At 42.5% G+C, this 18,220-nt stretch overlaps 1 protein-coding gene across 2 annotated transcripts in view; it reads right to left on the bottom strand.

Annotated features, from left to right (window-relative positions):
* CAPN13 (calpain 13) overlaps positions 1–18,220 on the bottom strand; it is a 90,213-nt gene that overhangs the window by 58,151 nt on the left and 13,842 nt on the right. For both annotated transcript variants that reach the window (XM_053383001.1, XM_053383000.1), the window contains 3 exons: positions 14,782–14,857; positions 12,572–12,690; positions 4,575–4,708 (listed from right to left, as the gene is read on the bottom strand). In XM_053383001.1, coding sequence (XP_053238976.1) covers positions 4,575–4,708; positions 12,572–12,690; positions 14,782–14,857 — 329 coding nt within the window. The remainder of the gene's footprint in view (positions 1–4,574; positions 4,709–12,571; positions 12,691–14,781; positions 14,858–18,220) is intronic.

An 18,220-nucleotide genomic window follows, 5' to 3' on the forward strand; every position in this document is an offset into this window, starting at 1 on the left:
CAATTTTATATTGTCTGCCAGATCTCAAGGTTGTTTCTTGTGAATCCCCTTTCTCTTTACCATCTGCCATAACAAGATCTTTTAGTCAAGGTCATTCCCACACTCTTAAGCTGTCAAACAAAAGTTCTCAGATTTTACAGTTCACTTGTTGCTGTAACAATTTGTAAGTCCTCTAGAGGGCGCAGAGTCAGTTTTTTACTTCTCCAAATAGTCCCACACTCTCCTAAAAGTAAACAAAAGTTTTCCTGGTCCCTTCCAATTGTTCTTTTCTCTTTCTAAGGGACCCAAGTCAATAATGTCCTGTAAGTAACTTTACAATGCAACAAAATAAGTATTTCAAGTTGAGAGTAACCAAAGTCAATTAAAGATACTTTTTAACCTTCTTATAGCAACAGTCCTTAGCCGGTTCCTTTTCTCCGGCAGTCCGATCCCAGGTTTAAGAACAGCGGTATTTAACTCAGTTCTTTAAAGTTGGCAGAAAAACATTTTAAAATCTTCTTCCCCCCCCTTCTGCCTTCGGGGAGGGAGTTCTTTGCTTTGGTGGTGGATTTCTTAATTCCCGCAAATTTCCTCTCAAGCAGTTACAGCTAGAGTGCCTTTCGCTTTGATCTTGCTACAGAACGGAAAGCAGACTTCCTTTTTAGTGCTTATCCGTCTCGGTGCCCAATTTCTTAACTTTTAATGTCCAATTGTATTTTAGCGGTCAATCCTACTCACGGATAGTTGTTCTTTTAATCCGATTTCGCCGGAAGAAATCAGCGCTCTCCGCTAATGGCGACGCGGCTTCGCTTCGCAGGCTGGGTGAAGACGACTCTCAGCACCGCTCCTCACACCCTCCGCTGATCCGCAGCCTTTAAAAAGGCTATTTCACAGCGTCGGGGGGGCGCAAAGGTGCCCGCCGAGTCTCCAGTTCACAGGCAACACGCCTGTGATTTTTAAGGGTCCCCGCTCCGCCGTAGCTGACAGGACCCGAACCTACGAAGCAGATCTCTCCCGGAGCTCCGGGAGAAATCCGCCATTAAGCGCTGGCGCTAACCGGAAGTCGAAGATACATTTTTTACAGGGACATTTCACAGCATGTGATTTAAAGGCACAAAGGCATGAAGGAAGGGAGTATACGGCGATGGCTCCCCCCCCCAAAAAAAACCATTTTTTGTAGCATGTGAATGAGTACATCAGCAAGGTTAGTGAGTGGGGCTGTTTGAAACCTGCTAGAAAAAATATTCCCCATCAAGAAATGAGTTGTAATCTAAAAATTGCAAATGGGAAAAGGACAATTTTGACATTTTCAATTTTTTTCTAGGAAAACAGGAATGACAGATAACTGTTTTGTGACGAAGATTTCTGGTTCAAAGCAATATTTATCCTTAAATTGCCAATTTAATGCAGGCGTATTAGAAAACCTGGTTGGCAAAGGGAATATGAAGCTGCCAAAGGGAGCAGGTTGCCTGCAGCTGGTGGAAAGGAAGAAGGGGCAGAATGGGAGAGCGATTCCCTCACACAGCACCACATCCCACAGCTGCAGAAACAGTTCAGCTACCAGATCACCATGGCTGTGTCAGTTTGCATTTCTTAGTACATAAAGCATTGATCTGATGTGTAGAGATCTTTCCTATTGTACTAAATTCAAGAGGGTTCTGGAAGCTTCTGTGTGTGAAAGAAACAAGCAGAAGGTTCATGATGTTTGGGTCATACCTTCAAAGAAGCTGAGTACAGCTGGCTTGAACTGGTTCTCTTATCTCTTTCTGTCAAGGTCCTGCTGACTATCAGAATAAGGCCAGAAGGAGCCTGGGTTTCACTTTCACTTTCTATCTCTCTTCCTTCTGGTGTGGTGTTCTGTACAGAGTATGCTTAGTGTTAAGGTTTAGACTTATTATAAGTTTAAGTTAAGTCTGCTGCAACTGGATTTCTTATGGACAGTGCCAGTTCTGAATGTACTGTATTAGTTTTGTGACCATTATGCTCATTTGCCCTCAGTAGCAGTAAAGCTCTGCTGGATGAAATACAATCGCCTCTGGTCTATTTTTGGGGAATCCTACAACGTGTTTAAGTTTTTACTCTGCTAACTATACATCTGAGTTCTGCTCTGGATCAATATTGAGTAGAACTCCATGACAGACTGTATATCTGTGGCCACACCAGGACATGTATTACATTCTCAGTGGGATCATGGGTATGTGAGCAATTAAGAATGGCTCAAACTATGCTGTACAGAGGCAATATTGGCCCTATGAGCTGGCTTCCATGGAAATCTCGAATTTAGAACCAGTGCTTGAATTTACATTTGTTTTTACATTATCAGAGTTCTAGTCTTGATTTTGGCCTGGCAAAAACAGGGTGTAAAACAGGACCATAGAATTTTAGAGTTGGAAGGGGAACCAAGGGTCATCTAGTCCAACCCCTGAAGTGCAGTAAACCAATGAGGGGCGTGGCCTGGGGAAAGTCCTGAGGGCCAAACAGAGAGAGACCTGGAGGGCTGCATTTGGCCTCCAGGCGTGAGGTTTCCTATTCCTGCATTGGACCATGTGTAAATCAGGATAGGAACTGACACCTCAGTCCATTACTGGTCCCTGTCAATTTCCTATTTGTTCATTTATAAATCCCTTCCATTCTCATTCCATATTACTTTGTGATTATAGCATTTAACCATGCATGAAAATCCATATTTAAATGGTATTGAAACAGTTTAGGATGAAATCCATTAGAAATTGTACTGTTTCTTTTTTGAGCCAAGAACTGCAAGACTGAGTGGAATTCAAAGGGAAATTCTATTCTAATCTGTGATTTTGTTTAGATTTGCGAATTTGGTTGGTTCACTTATTAAAAATGCGAACTAAACAAAATTATCCTTTCTTTGTGAATTAGGATACTAGTTGGCCTGATCTATACCGCCCAGACAAATGTACAAATCAGAACATAGATAGCCTTCAGATCTCACACTTAATTGAATTTTGCGATGCTTTAGCATCAAAACGCATATTTTGAGCTAAAATATGCATAAGAGAAAATACATTTACAGGTGTATATTTTATGAGAAAGTATGTTAAAACGTGCATTTAAATGAGAATTTTTAAAAAGCAGATAAATGTAGAAACTGGGGCGGGGCGGGGCGGATGAATGGACACATAGAAAAGTGGCACAGATAATCTGTGATAACTATAAAAAAAACTGATCTCTTTATTTCTAACTGTTATAAAATAAGGATTCTGAAAAATGGGTACCTGATCCTATGGTTATATAACACTATTTCATGAAGCATGAAGAAAGTTAAAGAAAGCATCATAAAAATGGTCCTAAGATACACTGTGTTTGGGGATACTTTCGTGTTTTGTTCTGCAGTTTAATCTTGAAGTCATCCCTAGGCAGGCTTTGTACAGTGCTGAAAGTTTGCACACAAACTCCCCATTGCATGCCACATTCTGAAGCAACCACCCTGGTGGCATATTTGCAATCTTCTAACTTCGAAAACAATTTGCCACTGTTGCAAAGAGATCTGATAGAGATGAGAAAGCATACAAGCAACGTTTGGAATTAAGCACGGCAGATATATGTACAACATGAGCAATAATCTCAGATTCGTTTTTGCTGTTGTTGTTGTTCAGGTCATTGAGCGTTCATCAGATAGTAACAATTCTGGCTACCAGAAGGCATCTTTCAAGCCTTGTTGCCTTATCTTGGGCTTTTGATTGCGAACGCAAAAAAAGAACAAAAGAACAAAAGAAAGGAAAAGGAAAGGAAAGGAAAAAGACAAATCAGAAGCGACTGTAGATAACAAGAGTACATGGCATTAAAACTCACAGTAAGCACACTATCTGAGTAACACAGAGACTCAGAAAATGAAATCCATGGCTAATTGTATTTTAAAATAATGTTCTCAACCTAGACTGACAAGAAAGGAATTTACAGTATACACAGGGGGAAACCTTGTTGCTGAAAATCTCATAAACAGCATCTCTTGCCATCTTAATGAAATAGCGATCTGGAATGAAAACGCTGCTCAGCAAAGTGGTACCTGAGTCAACTCTTTCTAAAGAATGCTTCGGTCTCTCAAAATCAGCACTTTAAGACCAGCTCATTACCTGACCTTTTGTGCTGCTGCCACACTCCCTGCTTTGTTGTTTTGCAGGGATGGGCTAATTGGAGTTGTAGTCCAAAACCTCCGGAGAGCACCAGAGTTGGCAAAGATAGGAGATGGAGAAGAAATACAGGCATAGATTTCAAGAAAGGGATTAGGTGGTTATATAACCAGAAGAAAGGTTTTTCATCCCCATTCCAGTAACTAAGGCTATAGTCCTACGCTCATAACCTGAGATTAAACCCCATTGAACTCAATATACATGTAAACCACTAGACTACACCAACAACATGTGGAGCTAACATTTGACTACACCTTCTGCCACTGCAGATATACTTTGCGAGTGTTTGTTACTTATACGAACCACAGAATAGTTGTCTGTGATCCTCCTCAAGCATGGCACATTGGGACAGGTTCCTTTTACCTAAAGCATCCATCGCTGGGAGGTCGCAATCATTAAACAGAGCATGAAAGAGAGAAAGGTTCTATGAGTATTTACTTGGCATAGGCTTTTTCAAGCAGTGGCGGCCAGAATTCATTTCTGCTCCGGGGATGAACGGATAAGTATTCTCCATTGAGAAAAGGCAGTCGGTCATCTATCACCACATCCAGCCAGTCTCCAAGGTACCAGAACTTGGGGAATGAAACAAAAACAAAAATAGAAGAAGGTTAAGCTTCTTTTATTAAGAAGATGAATTCCTTCTAGGCCAGGTGTGGAGAACCTTTGGTCCCTCAGATGTTGCTGGACTACAACTCTCATCATCCCTGGCCATTCACTATGCTTGCTGAGGCTGATGGGAGTTGTAGTTCAGCAGCACCTGGAGGGCCAATGGTTCCCCATACGTTTAATGTTTGATTTTGTTTGATTGATTTGTATATTTGTTGGAAGCTTCCCAGAGTGGCTGGGGCAGCCCGTCAGGTGGGCAGGGTATAAGAAATAAATTTATTATTTAATTTTATTATCCTAGAAAAAAGTGCCGTACAGTTAAGCTACCCTTATAGCATGCGTGGGGTGTCCACAGCTAGCACTTTCCCAGCACAGGAAAGCTTTCTGACTGAGAACTCTACATGCCAATCCAATAAGTACACAGTAAACTGTGTTCTACTAGACCATTGGTTCTTCCCACTCAATATTGTCTACCTCAGAGGTAGTCAACCTGGTATTCTCCTGATCCTGTGGACTAGCACCTCCATCACCCCTGGTGTTATGTATTGAATGGTCTGTGTTTGCCTGAGCTTGAGTCTGGAGTACAGATTCTGAGCCCCTGTGTTCTGATTCGATACATGATATCCAATCACAGAACATTTCAGGATTTCGGCCTCTGCCATTGGCCCTTAAACTCTGAGTCATGATTCGCAGCTTGGAAGTTTAGACAGCCAATCACATTGGAAGTGGGAGTGGCCCAGGCCTTCAGAAATGTATATAAGCAGTTGTTTTGACCCTGCTGTCCAGTTCTCTTAGTTCAGTAAAGGTTCTTGCTGTTATCAGTGTGTCTTGCCTTGTGGGAACCCACTAACATTGGCTATGGTGGCTCAGGAGTTGTAATCCATATTTGGAGGCCACATTGTTGGCTACTCCTGGTCTATGGATGGGAAACATTTGGTGCTCGAGATGTTATTGAACTCTAGCACCCATCAAACACAATCAGCATGGCCAACATCTGGAGAGTCACAGGTTCTCCATCTCTTGGCAATGACTCTTCACCGTCACACTCTTCTTCAGACAGGGCTCTTTCTCAGCCCTACCTGAAGATTGCAGGACTTGAACATGGGACATTTCCTATGCAAAGCATCCGTTCTGCCACTGAATTGCAACCTTCCTCCATAGGGTCCTTTATGCCCCATGTGCCATTTGCCTCAAATGGTGTGTTATAGCTGCTTCTTTGGATCCAGTTCAGCCTCCATATGAACCACAACCAGCTCAGATAGTCTGTTTCTCAGCCTCCTATGGACAGAGAAGCAATTGACAAATTGTGATGTTATTTTCAATACTGGAATGCTTGTTTGAGCTTGTGAAGCTTTGAAAGTGCCATACCATTTTCATTCTTTAAACTGGGGTTTTTTCCCCACCTGTCAATAAGCTCTTCTAATTGCAATTAAAATTACTATTTTTGTGGAGCATTTCATTGATTTGTAAGAAGCAATGAAAATTAAAAGGAAAAATGAGCTTAAAGGGACTGTCCCTCTGCCAACTAGGTGGCAGGAGGCAAGGTATTTGAAATTGCCAGATCTCTTTACTCAAATAGATTCAAAATTATGACATCTGTTTGGAAGAATAAAGCACTAATAGAAAGAAAACAAAATGGAAGTATCCCCTTTTTTACTGGTTCTGCAAAACCATGCTTCCTTAGAGACAGAAAGGAGTAAGATTGCCACATCTGCTCTGCTGCAAGACCTCTTCCATCAGATTCCACTTTCCCTCAACTGTCTCATAACAGGAGTAATTCCTACAGGCTGCGGGAGAAAGGGGAAGCAGCCTCTCGTAGTCTAAGCCACCTCGTATGTCAGGCTTCGGGAAATCGGCTTCCTCCCCCATGTCGTGTCAGTAAATAAGCAGATCAAATGAAAGTCTTACCAGTTAGTTTCTTTAATAAACACAGCGAGAGACAAAAGAAAGCGACTCCCTAGAATGGCGGTGCTTCCAATTAAGGCTCACACACCCCTCCATCCCTATTAATCTATGCCACTCCTACGTCTTGTAATCTGAGCTTGTACCCTCTGCACTTTCTGTTCTAACACTTTCTGAGCTCTTTGGGGGTGGAGGTGGGGAATGCTGTCCAGAGACTGTGAATCTGTTAACTCTCTCTCTTCCAGTGTTTCTTCTGCTAGCTGTTCCCCACCCAGTATTTCCTAGCTTCTGCCTTCTGAACTATGCCCCTCTGCAAACCACTGTTCTAAATCTATATTGTCCTCCTGCTCCTGGGAAGATTCAGGGTCAGGGGGAGGGAGCGGCTCCTACCATTCATCTTCAGTGCACTCCTCCTCAGCACAGTCCCTGACATCATAGGGATGTTGTGCATCTGAACCCACAGGTATAATTTACTTAGCTGTAATGTTCCAATAATACACAAGTTCTCAGAGAAGGCTAGAGACAAACTATTTTCACACAATAAGGTCAATTGTCACCCAGTTCTCTGTTGATCTTCCATTGCAATTAACTACTGATTACATATTATTTGCTTTCCGATTTCCTATGCTTTTTTGAAATTATTGGGGGGAGGGTTAAACAATATTCCTGTTCAGGTTTTTTTAATAAGAAAAAAGAGAACAAAAGCCCATCAAATATTGATATCTACTGTAAAATAAGATTGCCGTAGTAAGCTATCCTCTGTCTGTTGAACGGTTGGAAAGGAGTCTGCTGGCCACTTAAGCAGCTGGATAGTACAGGTGCTCTTCTAGCAAATTCATGTGAATGAATTTGCTGAAGTGTTTCAAGAAAGAAAGCAAAGATAGAGTTCGCTGGGGACAAACCAAAAGATCCATTTTTGCAATCATTAGCAGGTTAATGTAGTGTGTCATGCCTTTGCTAACAGCATGGGACAAAATCTCCATAGTTGCAGTATCAAGATATAAATTGATGTGTCTGGGATAAATTTGTCACAGTTGTGGCTATAACTTCCAAGGCCGGGCCCTAGGAAAGGAACAAGGTTGAACAGAACATGGCCATGTTTCAACATGAAAGGGAAATGAGGAATACTGGGACAATCCTGTCACATGCTTCATTCCTTCTTTGCTTAACAGCATGTTCCTAAGCAGAGATCATCTGAATAAAATGCAGTTTTGTGAATATTTGCCACAATATCCAAGCCATCCTAAAATCATGGCTCTAGTACCGGGCTGTTTCTGAAGTACAAACAAAAACGGGATTGTAAGCTTCCCAGGGTAGATCATTGGAGTTGCTTTGGTTTTGAATCCACATCTGTGATTAATGTTGATGCTGAGTAATAATTTCCACTCCTTATACTCAGTGTGTTGTAGCATTATCTTCTTTTCCCTTTTCCTCTGCTCCCTGTTAAAATGTAATTTTGGAGAAAGTGGCCATAGCTCAGTGGTTGCACATGTAGGTAGTAAGGTAAAGGTAAAGGTACCCCTGCCCGTACGGGCTAGTCGTGTCCGACTCTAGGGTTGTGCGCCCATCTCACTTAAGAGGCCGGGGGCCAGCGCTGTCCGGAGACAATTCCGGGTCACGTGGCCAGCGTGACAAAGCTGCTCTGGCGAGCCAGCATCAGCGCAGCAAACGGAAACGCCGTTTACCTTCCTGCTATAAAGGTAGTAGGTAGTAGATGTAGGTAGTACATGAAGGTAAACGGTCCCGGGTTCAGTGTCCAGGTAGATCTGGATAGGTAAAGGTAAAGGACCCCTGGATGGTTAGGTCCAGTCAAAGGCAACTATAGGGTTGCGACACTCATCTCGCTTTCAGGTCGAGGGAGCAGGTGTTTGTCCGCAGACAGCTTTCCGGGTGATGTGGCCAGCATGACTAAACCACCTCTGGCACAATGGAACAGCACGATGGAAGCCAGAGCACATAGAAATGCTGTTTATCTGCTTGCACTGGTGTGCTTTCAAACTGCTAGGTTGGCAGGAGCTGGAACAGAGCAACAGGAGCTCACTCCACCACGGGAATTTGAACCGCTGACCTTCCAATTGGCAAGCCCAAGAAGCTCAGTGGTTTAGACCACAGCACCACCTGTGTCCCAGAGATCTGGATAAGACCCATCTGAAACCATGGAGAGCTTCTAGACAATTTGAAAAACATCAAGCTAGATACTTCAAAGATTGGACTCAGCAGAAGGAAGCTCCCTTTGAATTCCTGGAGTCCTGGAGCCAGCAAGGGTTACAATCTAATGGAGATTCTATTGTTGAACCAGCCAGGCAAGCTTCTTGGTGAGTTAAGGGCAATAGTTTCCTCCTAAGTATGGTCTTTAGTATAACAAAGGAAGTTGCTCCATGCCAGAGGTCAAATGGGCAGGTTTCCTCCCTTACTGGGTGGGTAGTGAGAAATACAAGAGCTAGTGTGAGAGAGAGAAAGCTAGGCTAGAGGCTGCAGGCAGGAACTGAGAGAGAGCTATGCTTGATTTCCATTTGAATTCAAGGCTGTGACTATGGGAGAAGCAAGAACTTTTGGGGGCATTTATGCTGTGAGCCCCTCCATCTTAGGCTGAAGTTGTATATACGTGTAAATAAACCATATATCATAAAGGCACCACAGTCTTGGTTGTGTTCCTCATTCAAAGCAAGACGGAACTCCTGGAATCTCACACCATTGGTGATTGGGGTGGCTTGCAAGAATATAGTTATGGCTGGTGCCACTGGCCAAGGGCCCCTGATCTAAGGGGTGCCCACTGCCCAAGCCTGACATACTGCCATCACCAACCTAGGGTATCTGATTTAAATGCAGAGTGGGAAACCCTATTGAATAGTAAGAATTCTATTCTTGCCTGTATGCCCTTTTGATTTAATATGCTCAAGAATCATCTACCCAAAAAGGGTGGTTGAAGTTTGAAACAAAAGGCAGCATTTGATGTCTCTCCAACCTTCTATACTTCCCAAATTATTTTTTTAGCTTGAAACGGTGATCAAGGTAGCCAAGTTTAAATTTTGCATAACAAGAGCGAGAAAGGTTTTGGATGCAACTTGCATTTATCTGAACCATCAAAGTGAAAGCACAGCTTCAAGCCAGGAAAAACAATCCAATTTGTTTTACCTTTAATCATTGTTGCTGATTGGCAGAGAACAAATGCATGGAGACACTTGGAGTACCATCTTTCCAAGCTCTTTGATGCTGGGTGGCTTTTTTTTTCTTTCCTCAGTCAAAAGCTCATGCCAAACAGCTAGTAGCACGAGGCTGCTGGCCTATTGACTATGAAGGTTTAAGGTTGAAACTGCAATGCACCTTTGTTCAAACACCGCAGAAAGCAAAGGGGCTAAAGTGCAAACAAGAAGGCGTCTTTCAAGAGATTGCAGCCATTTTATCCGGATATTGGAAGATTTCCAAGGATCAAGAGTAAAGTTCACAATAAAACAGAAATCCCCCTTTTATTTGGTGATTAATTCAAGCTCTCTTGTTTCACACAAAGGAAAGGAAAACCATGCTGTGGAGCTGTTAGGATCCCTTGAGCTACACAATTTTGTTTAATTTGTTAATTGCAAAACTTGTCACTACCATTCTTTGTTGTTTTTTTCAAAAGCACGCCATGTGATCTAATAAAAAGGGTGAACCAATAAAATTGCTACAATTCCTCAAAACCCCAGAGGAAGAGGGGTTGAGAATTTGATAGGCTAGGCTTCGTTCAGCTCCTGGCCGGGCATAATGAACTACAAGCAAGAACAATGAAACCAAGCTAAGCAATGGCTTTGCCCCTAAGGCAGGGCTGGGGGAATTCTTCGGTCTGGTGGGCCAGATCTCTCCCCCCCCCTCATCCCCAGGTGAGAAGAGCTAGCACAGCAGGGGTGTTTCATTGACTTTGCTGCCATGTCTCCCCCACGTTGAGTTCCCTGCACCTTACCTCTTTCCCTCTCAGTAACTTGCATCTACACTTGGGGTTGGGAAGCCAGGTGAGCAATGCGACCCCGTCTGGACCTCACCGCCACCCACCGAACATATGCATGAAAATACATCAGGTGCTTTATGACTAATCTCTGTGGATGGGGATGTTAAATCAGTGCTTTCCAATTTCTCAAAGTCCTTTGAAGTAATATAGAAATGGCAGGCACTATGACTGAAATAGAAAATAGGCTTTTTTATCTCTTTTTGGGAGGAAATGGTGCATTCTTTACCAAGTTGCATAAAAACTAATTATCAAGCTGTGCTGCGCTAGCAGCAACTTTGAAGAGATAATTTAAGAACATTATGGACAAAGATGTTTGATTCAGGGGTAGGAGTGTTTGGGTTGGTCTTTGTTTGGTTTAGCTTGATCTTCTTGTCAGAAGAAAAGTAGATGCAGGTGTACTGAGTTCCTGATAAGAGGGTAGTGGGAAATATTTTCAAATACCATAATAAATTCTGCTTCTTAATAAGAAGACTGGAATGCTCTTAAATAATGCGTACAAGCTTTTCACGAAGTAATTCCAGAGTCTATTTTAAACCTTTATTGGAGAGAGTAATTCAAAGTTGTGTTGTGCTGAAACCTCTGGTTTCTCAAAAGTTTTTACTTCCTCCCAAGAGAGGCTACTTACTATATGTTGGAAGCTGCCCAGAGTGGCTGGGGCAACCCAGTCAGATGGGCAGGGTACAAATAAAAAAGTTGTTGGGGTTCTGCCTCATTCACAGGGTGTTTTAGAATTTAATAATTATTTTGGTGAGTTCAAGGTGGAATACACCTTATCATTGTGAGGTAGTCAAAGATGGTTCATGTGTGTGCTTTTCAATTTACATTAAACCAGGTGTGAGGAACTTTGGCCCTCCAAAGGATGCTGAATTACAACTCACACCATCCCTGGCTATTGGTCATGCTGACTGTGGCTGATGGGAGCTGTAGTTCAGCAACATATGGAGGGCTAAAGGTTCCCATACCTGCATCAGACATTTCTCAACTGCTCTGCAGCCTCGCTGGCTGCTCAGTCTTCCTGAACTGAAAACACCACCATTACATCATGATGTCTTGCTTTACCTAGCACAGGGTGCCAGATACCAAATGTCTGAGATTGCCGCACTCACTGATTTTGTTTTTGAAGGAACTCTTTTTGCACCTAAAAAAACACCTTTCTACACTGATTGTAATAAAAGGAACAAGATTTCACATTAAAGAAATGCAGGCTGTCAGGCATAAGGCAGGCAGACTCCCTGTTTTCCTGTGCTTACTGGAAAGCCCACCAGAAGATTACACGCAGTTCATGTGGGAAGGCTGTTGAATGCTGACCACTGGAGAGGACTTATTGCATGAAAGAAAAGGGCATTCACTAAAATGCTCAGCCATCTTGAAAGTGGAGAAGGCTCAGTTAAAATTCTTCAGCAAGCCTATCAGAACTTCATTGTTGTTGCTCTTTCTCTGATAATTTTCTACTGCAACTTTTTCCTCATTAATTGATGGAGAGTGGGAGTGGTAAAAACAAACAAACGTTTTTTTCAGTATATGGCAAAGCCATATATTAAGGTAAAATGTATACAATAGTTAGGGTAGGTTATCCAGATGAATCAAACGTAAATAGCTCTGCCCTGTCCAGAGTGACACTATTACTTACAGTAGCTAGATCTAGTCCATAGTTGTGTTGACTGTAAAGAGGGCCAAATGACTTAAAACTGTTAGCATTTTCATTTCCCTGGAGGGATCTTTTAATTAATTATTTTATGTATATTTAGCTTTTACATAATTTAATTAAGATGTTCTGTGTTCCCTCTATATGCTATGTTTTTGCTCTTAAACCTACATTTTGATTACTGACTGTGGCAAGCATGAAATAAAACACTACTTTTACCCACGAGCAGCTCTAGGTTCTGGAGTTTCATCTGAAAACATAAAACAAAATGACACAACGCCAACATACTCTTTTACATACCCGAAAATGAAAAATCCCTGCATAATTGTGTCGGAATCCTTGGTCTCTTGGAATCACGTTTTCCAGGAACCGTGGTTGTAAGGTCAAAGAACCAAGAGCTGCTAGAACCCAACAATCACCTTGGAAAAGATAAGACGGAGGTTGTAATTAATTCCACAATCAATCTACTGCACCCTCTCCTAGCAGGCATTGATTTTTCCAAAGTTCATAATTACTTGGTTCAGAACATAAATTGTACAACTTGCAATGGTTGTCTATATTTGTTAACGGAGAAACATTTCCCTCAAATGTTATTCACAGGAGTTCTATTCAGATCTAATTGGGCCCACAAGGTATCCTAATTTAGCCCATGAGGCTGTTTTCCCCAAGCCATGTCCTCCTGCCCTATGCCTGTTGTCATAGATGAAGTCCACCATGGGGCAAGTAAGGACACGGTTCCTTGCCAAAAAGAAGCGTTTGATCAACCAATTGGCAGTGCCTAAAAACTCCTGTGTCCAGGGGCATAGCTAACTGGTCCGGCACTGGGGGTGGTGGGGGTGGGGCAAGCTGCCCACGGGGGTGGGGCGATCCGTGCATGGGGGCGGTGTGGCTGCCCAGGGGGGTGCCACACCGAGCTGCCTGTGCAGTCCGCCTGGAGGACACAAGCCCCACACTGCCATTTCGGGCAGGGCAGGACACTGAGCCACCACATCACTCCCAGGAGAGACGCGTGGCTCAGGTGCGCTGCAGGCCAGGCCCAGCGGTAAGTGCCGCCCCTCCCCCCACAGTGTTCCATTTGGTCACCCCCTCAAGGATGACACCTGGGGCGGACCACACACCCCACACACCCCTTCCTAAGCCCCTGCCTGTGTCTTTCCCTGCGTGGCTTGATTTCAAACCACCCAGGTTTGCAGCCTGCATCCTGCATGTTTAAATAGGATTTAAAACTGATTAAACATATAGTGAAGGGGAAAGAAGCACATCCCCATCTCTTCCTATGCACAAAAGGGCCAGACATCACTCTCCCATACATGTAAAATAAGGGAACCAGCACAGACAGGCTGCAGATCACCACCTGATGATTCACAGGTTTATTTTTCATTCCCTTCTGGACAATCTTTTTTAATCACTAGCTCCCTCGCTGACATTTCCGCCTGAGCATCTCAGCAATGTGTCAAACTGAACTCTCTGCCTTCTTATCCAGACCTTCCCTCTCTGCCACACTTTTCTGTCACTGTTGAAAAATCCTATTATCTCCCCTACCTTCACCGAGCACAACTGTGGGGCCATCTGTGGCTACTCTTTTTCATTTTCTTCCCACATCCATGCTGCTGTTAAATCATTCCACTCACTCCTTCATTTGCACCCTGTACAAAATTTGCCTTTTCTTTTCGGAATCGGCTGCTAAAAACCTTTTGCATATCCAGGTCATCTCTCATGTAGACTTTCTCCATTTTCTGCTCACTAGTTTCTCTCCTCCATCTGTTGCAATAATTTTCTCTTCCATCACGGTGACCAAATGACCCCTTACTTTCGGTCTCTGCACTGACTCAGTCAGCATCACTTTGCAGGGCACTGGCTCACCTGTTTTCTCTTAAGGCAACTGCATTAACTTTATCTGTTCCCTCATCCCAACTTACTTCTCTCCTCTCCACCTCTGCTCTTCACAAGCCTGTTATAATTAGAGCTGAGCTGAAATTTCTCAGCAGGCTTTCTATTTCTCTGAGACCATTTCAGATATTTTTCTTTTTCTCATCCCTGTCCCTGGAAAAAGGTCACTTTACAGTATTTTCTCTGAGTAGTCTCTACCATTGTTTTGGTGGTGGTGTTGGCTGCCATTTTTCTCCCACAATGCCCCACAGCTATACAAGGTCTGCATCATGCGCAGGATGCAAAACAAACAAAACAGCCTCACAGACAACAAACAAACAAACAAATGAAAACAGGTGAGGGGGGAGCTTATGCTTTGGCCACTGCTCATAGTGAGCTCCACCCCGCAATGAACTGTTGGAGAATGTCTCATTTCCATGAAAAAAATAAGAGAAATGGTTTTAAGGTAGAAACAGGCTATCTCAAGACACAGATAGCCCCTTAAACAATTAATGCAGAAAACAATGCTTTCTATAGCATTGCAATAAAATAAGTAGATGTTGTTAGGCTATAGTAACAGGTGCACTCTTGGTTTGCAGGCCTGCAAACTCCCAAGTGCCAACATAGAATTTGGATCTTACCTATAGGCCCTTGAAGAATATCAAATCTGCTCACAGAATCCACAATCAAAAGAGGGCTCTGGTATGAGAGGATCTCCTTTAAAAGAGAATAACACACATTTCTGTTACTTAATAGAATGCTGATGAATAGCTGCTAATTACGTTCATTTCTTTATACTGTTGGATGAACTTTACTTGACACCTCCTTCCTTGTACTCATGTTTTTCTGTATGTCTGCTCCCCTATAACTGCAGCTGAATGCAATTGAACTGGCTCCCATGTAAATGGAATTAGAATTGCAGCCTTAGTTTCGAGTAGGTGCATTTAGATCTGCAGCCTTCAGTAGGAATGTGGCAGCTCCTATGCATGGCCCGAACTTGATTTGCTCAAATGAAAAATACTAAACATTTTCATTCTGTCTGCAAATATCTGTTCCCGGGTGGCTAACTTAGGATTGAAGCCAATATACATGTGGACAAATGCTTCCACTTTTCACCATAATGTGCTAAAGGGGAGCATGTGGTATATAAAAATATACCATCACATATTGAGGAAGAGCTCACCCATTGCTCCTGTGGAAAGTGAGCACAGAGAGGAAAGAATCTGTCCATTTCAGTTTCTCTTGGTTTCTCATTTTTCCAGTCTTAAATTCAGTTCTCCACATTTCTGCAGAATTCTGCATTTTTTAAAATAATGGCATCAAATTTTCTTGAATATTATATTAAAGAAAATTTGATAGCGTTTTACTGGAGATTTTTCCGATATACACTTCAGTTTTGACGAATATACATGTTTTTACTAATGACTTTCCCTAATGAAGCTTTTTTGTATGTTATACACTGTGCTTTTTTTCCATCCAGAACTCGCTGGAACTCAGTTCCTTCACCCCTCAGGTGGGCTCCATTGCCATTTTAAGAGAATGAGGGATGTGTTCATGGTGAGTTCCAGCATCTCCTTTTCTAGAAAGATAGTGCACACTTTCTTGCAGACAGTTACACACAGTTGAATAATTGTGTAATAAAATGCAGAAAAGTGTGGATTTCAAAGAATAATTTTGCAATTTTGAGAAGTGCAAGTCAGGTTGTTTCATCACTAAAATGCAGACAAAGTCTCATCCTCCCCCAACCCTAAGTTCACATTCTGCTATTGCATATTAGAATTCACATGAGAAAGTGAAAATGCAAGTCCACCTGTGGTTTTGTGCCTCTATTTTTTGCCATGAACCGTAACATGAGGAGTGATCCCAAGCTTAGAAAACAAAGGAATTACTACTGTTGCTAGATATAGCAAATTGCAGCCTGAAAGAGGGCTGCACAGAATAACAAGAAGGCAAGACCAATGAGCGGCAAGTAAATTTTATTAAAATCCAGCTTCCAAATTTCCCAACCCACTTTGAATGAAACTCTGGAGAGCAGCAGTTCCTTTGTGGCCACTAAACTCAAGAGAGGAATGTATTGTTGTTGTTTTTTACAAAGTTCCCTTCCTCTGACGTAACCTGTAGGAGATTGAATTTAATCAGAAACTTGTTCTTTTTCCTTTTAATTTAGATGTGTCATTTTCTCTGAGGAAGGTTCAAAACACATCAGGAAATTTGGGAACCAACTCCTTAATGCATTTTTCTTGCACACATTGATTTTGCTGTCTCCTTCACAGGTTTGACTGATAACTTGTCACTCTTTTCATTTTCATACTGTATACACAAGCTGATGTTGAAATATGGCTTTAAAGCTTCGAAGACATTTAGATGCATGCATGGTCTGATTGTCTGCAAAGACTGATTTGAGACCAAACACCCTACAGAGATGTCAGTGAGCTGCATATTTCAGGGAAATTCTGTAGCCCAGGTGTTTTGTGACTGGCTTGCTTTTGGCCATATTCTTTTCTCCAACGACATGTACAGTCCAATTTAGGAGGAGGAGGATGCAACTGAGACTCAGAAAAGCCCAAGTTCTGTTTTAAGGTCATTTCTCTATATCAGAAAAAGTAGTGCTTTGCATGTCTCTTAACAACTCAGTTTATTAGAACTGAAAGAGACTTCTGGGGTTATCCAGCCCTGTTCTCTAAGGCAGGAAATTCTTTATGTACAGCAGCCATGGCAAATGTCAATTTGCTTTTTTAAAAAAGCAAACAAACCTCATCCTCATCCCCTCACCCTCAGGAAAAAAATATATTTTAATGCCTTACCGCTGGGCTATAGTCCTTCCTAGAGGGGGAATAATTGCCACAGGTAGAACAGCCATATGCACCAGCCTAAACTCTTCTATTTATGCCCTAGTGTTATAAATAGCACAGGGCAGAAAACTCCACTTGGGCAATATCTATTCTGTTCTTTAGATTAAAAAATAATAATAATAGAATTGTAGAGTTGGAAGGGAACCAAAGAGTCATCTCATCCAACCCTCTGCAATGCAAGACTCACAGCTTAAGAATCCCTGGCAGACGGCTGTCCAACTTCTGCTTAAAAACCTCCAATGAAGGACCTGCCAACCACCATCTGAGGTTCTTTCCACTGCTGAACACCTCTTACTATCAGAAGAGGTTCTTCCTAATAGTTAGTCTGAATCACCTTTCTTGTAACTTGAATCCATTGGTTTGGGTCCTACCTTCCAGAGCAGCAGAAAACAGCTGTGCTCCATCTTCCATGTGACAGCCTTGGTTTCCAGAACCGTGATCATCTTGGTCACCCTCCTCTGCGCCCATTCCAGCTTGTCTTTTCTTCTTTTACTGTTATTACATTTCTATGCTGCCTTTCTTCCCTCCAAGGTGACATACCTCCCAGGGGATCACCCCATCCAGGCCTTGGGCATAACCTTGAAGCAAGGTGGTGGCCTCCTATGCCTTCAGGCTATACCCTGGGGTTTCAGTGATTACACTTGAGAACATTGTGCAAGGAATCTGAAGACTGGGCTAATAATAAGTACTCTGCATGATTCACAGCTCTTTGGCACCCAAAGTTGCTATTTCTTAACACCACAGGAAGCTGCTTTTCCTCTTGTCAGTGTTGGCAAGTAGACTGGATGTGTTTTTATGGAGGTCGCTGGAGATTTGAACCCTAAGGTCCTCCCTCGCTCAGTATTACTGGGGGGAAAAGTCCATTTGTTTGCTTGTATTCAATCAGCTTAATGAAATGGAAACAGCATTTCCTGCCTGTGACTGCTTAATAAGAGAAGTGTCACTGCCTAGTCAACTGATTGAATTAGATGTAGATTTCGGCAGTAATTGATGTGTGCCAAGGAGAAGCAACATTAGTTACCATTTGCACGAGTTCCGCATCTGTAGCACAAGACCTTTAGGAAAGGGCATGACTCATTGCACTGGAGCCGGTTTTCCTTTCCTAAGGCATAATCCAGAGAAAGAAGAAACTTCTCCCTTAGGTTTGATTGTCAGAAAATCTCTTGTGATTTTGTTAACCTTTCCCTACAATATGCAGCACAGCAATCTTGACCGAACCAACTGGAGC

Source organism: Podarcis raffonei, chromosome 3, assembly GCF_027172205.1.
Source record: "Podarcis raffonei isolate rPodRaf1 chromosome 3, rPodRaf1.pri, whole genome shotgun sequence".
Lineage (NCBI taxonomy): Eukaryota > Metazoa > Chordata > Lepidosauria > Squamata > Lacertidae > Podarcis > Podarcis raffonei.